Source organism: Colobus angolensis, unplaced genomic scaffold (genome assembly GCF_000951035.1).
Source record: "Colobus angolensis palliatus isolate OR3802 unplaced genomic scaffold, Cang.pa_1.0 Scaffold47, whole genome shotgun sequence".
In the NCBI taxonomy this organism is placed as follows: domain Eukaryota; kingdom Metazoa; phylum Chordata; class Mammalia; order Primates; family Cercopithecidae; genus Colobus; species Colobus angolensis.
This window is the reverse complement of record NW_012118154.1, coordinates 762,438-765,197: the sequence shown is the minus strand read 5'-3', so window position 1 is coordinate 765,197 and position 2,760 is coordinate 762,438. Positions and strand designations below refer to the sequence as shown.

The 2,760-nt window shown below is 53.3% G+C and overlaps 1 protein-coding gene across 1 annotated transcript in view; it reads left to right on the top strand.

Annotated features, from left to right (window-relative positions):
* The window catches only part of SPAG7 (sperm associated antigen 7), a 15,456-nt gene extending 13,386 nt beyond the window's left edge, over nucleotides 1-2,070 (top strand). The window contains exons 2-7 of the mRNA XM_011958392.1: nucleotides 443-510; nucleotides 750-838; nucleotides 979-1,063; nucleotides 1,186-1,275; nucleotides 1,381-1,537; nucleotides 1,654-2,070. Of these exons, the coding sequence (XP_011813782.1) occupies nucleotides 443-510; nucleotides 750-838; nucleotides 979-1,063; nucleotides 1,186-1,275; nucleotides 1,381-1,537; nucleotides 1,654-1,763 (599 nt within the window). The 3' untranslated portion in view covers nucleotides 1,764-2,070. The remainder of the gene's footprint in view (nucleotides 1-442; nucleotides 511-749; nucleotides 839-978; nucleotides 1,064-1,185; nucleotides 1,276-1,380; nucleotides 1,538-1,653) is intronic.
* Nucleotides 2,071-2,760: the final 690 nt, after the last annotated feature.

The following is a 2,760-nucleotide window of genomic DNA, read 5'->3' as shown; positions in this document are numbered from 1 at the left end:
TAGTAGAGATAGGGTTTCACCATGTTGACTAGGCTGGTCTCGAACTCCTGACCTCAGGTGATCCACCCGCCTCGGCCTCCCAAAGTGCTGGGATATAGGCTTGAGCCACTGTGCCTGATTTGTTATTCTTAATCTCTTACTGTGCCTAATTTATAAATTAAACTTTATCATAGCCATGTATGTGTAGAAAAAGACATAGTACATATAGGGGTCAGTACTATCCACAATTTCAAGCCTCCACTGAGGGTCCTGGAATGAACCCCCATGGATAAGGGGGACTATTAGGTAGAATAAACATCAATAAATGCTTGATGAATAAACGCTAATCCTGCCTTCCCAGCCTGACACTTCCCAGGGGGCACCACACTTCACTTGAAGCCTTAGAAATCTTCCCCATCCATGCTTCCAGCCCCGGCTTCATGCTGCCATTTCTCACCCCCAGAACAGGCTGCCCGCCTGAAGAAACTACAAGAGCAAGAGAAACAACAGAAAGTGGAGTTTCGTAAAAGGGTGAGAACAACTGGAGTGATCAAAGGCAGACTCAGGAAGGACTTCCAATAAGTTAAAATTGGAAGGTTGAGGACTCAGTTTCGCTGAAACTGTCTTGAGAGAGGTGATGCCTGGAAGCCAGTGGCATGGAGGCTGGGGAGGGTGCTGGGGAGGCGTAGACGGGCCGCCGACTCAGCTGGGGAGGGGGGTACTTGGGTGGAGCCATTGTTTCATATCTTCTTCCTTTCCCCTCTCCCAAGATGGAGAAGGAGGTATCAGATTTCATTCAAGACAGTGGGCAGATCAAGAAAAAGTTTCAGCCAATGAACAAGATCGAGAGGAGCATACTGTGAGTGTCTGTGGGCTGGGGGAAGAAGGAAATGGGTGGCTCCTGGGGCACGAAAGGGCCAGCAGGGGGCGCCTCCAGAGGAGGGCACCAGGCCTGCTCCTGGCTCACGATACTCTTTCCCCTCTGCCGTCCCATCCCAGACATGATGTAGTGGAAGTGGCTGGCCTGACATCCTTCTCCTTTGGGGAAGATGATGACTGTCGCTATGTCATGATCTTCAAAAAGGTAAAAGGCCTGAGTTCCTCATTCTCTCCTCTCCCCTTTGTGGCCTTCTCCCCGCTCCCCGACGAAGGAATGAAATGAAACATTTGTATGGAGTCTGACTCCATCACTGTGCTCTTCTCCAGGAGTTTGCACCCTCAGATGAGGAGCTAGACTCCTACCGTCGTGGAGAGGAATGGGATCCCCAGAAGGCTGAGGAGAAGCGGAAGCTGAAGGTGAGCTGTGCTTGGCAGCCCTTGGGGCCCAGAAGCCCACCACCTGGGAGGGGTGGGGATTTGGGCTGGGGCCCTGAGTACCAGTGCCCCCACTTTCACCCCTAGGAGCTGGCTCAGAGGCAGGAGGAGGAGGCCGCCCAGCAGGGGCCCGTGGTGGTGAGCCCTGCTAGCGACTACAAGGACAAGTACAGCCACCTCATTGGCAAGGGAGCAGCGAAAGACGCAGCCCACATGCTGCAGGCCAATAAAACCTACGGCTGTGGTGAGGCCACAGTGCGGCCGGGGGTGGCTGGGAGAGGAGCATAGGATGTGGTGGGAGGGCAGTGGAGGCTGAGGGACGGGTTTCTAGGTCCTCCCTACCCTCCTCTCTGCCCCTAGTGCCCGTGGCCAATAAGAGGGACACACGCTCCATTGAAGAGGCTATGAATGAGATCAGAGCCAAGAAGCGTCTGCGGCAGAGTGGGGAAGAGTTGCCACCAACCTCCTAGGCGCCCCGCCCAGCTCCCTTTGACCCCTGGGGCAGGGCAGGGGGCAGGGAGGGACAAGGCTGCTGCTATTAGAACCCATCCTGGAGCCCCACCTCTGAACCGCCTCCTACCAGCTGTCCCGCGGGCTGGGGGAAAACAGGTGTTTGATTTGTCATTGTTGGAGCGTGGATGTGTGCGTGGTGTGTGTGTGTTGGTGTGAGAGTGTGAATGCACAATGGGTATTTAATCCGTATGATTCCCCGTTCTTGGAATTTTCTTCCCCATGGGGCTGGGGTACTTTACATTCAATAAATGCTGTTTCACCCAATGTCCTGGTTGGTTTGTATGCAGAAAGGTGGGTCCCGGAGCCACTGGGAGAGAAGAAGGGGAATAAGTTTCAGTTGAACAGCATAAAATTGCTGTTGGTGTAGGTTAAACATGGCCAGTTGACACTATCAGAGGTTTTTTGTTTGTTTTGAGACGGAGTCTTTTTTTGCCCAGGCTAGAGTGCAGTAGTGTGATCTCGGTTCACTGCAACCTCTGCCTCCAGGGTTCAAGCAATTCTCCTGCCTTAGCCTCCTGAGTAGCTGGGATTACAGGCATGTGTCACCACACCCGGGTAATTTTTTGTATGTTTAGTAGAGACAGGGTTTCACCACATTGGCCAGGCTGGTCTCTGTGATCCGCCCACCTCAGCCTCCCAAAGTGCTGGGATTACAGGTGTGAGCCACTGTGCCCAGCCTAGACGGTTTTATAAGATGCAGTATTTTAAGAGTGCAATCAGAGGCTGGGCACAGTGGCTCACACCTGTAATCCCAGCATTTTAGGAGGCCAAGGCTGGAGGATCACTTGAGGCCAGGTCAGGATCAGCCTGGGCAACATAGTGAGACTTTCTGTCTACAAAATTAAAAAATTGGCTGGGTGCAGTGGCTCACACCTGCAATCCCAGCACTTTGGGAGGCCAAGGCGGGCAGATCATGAGGTCAGGAGATCGAGACCATCCTGGCTAACACGGTGA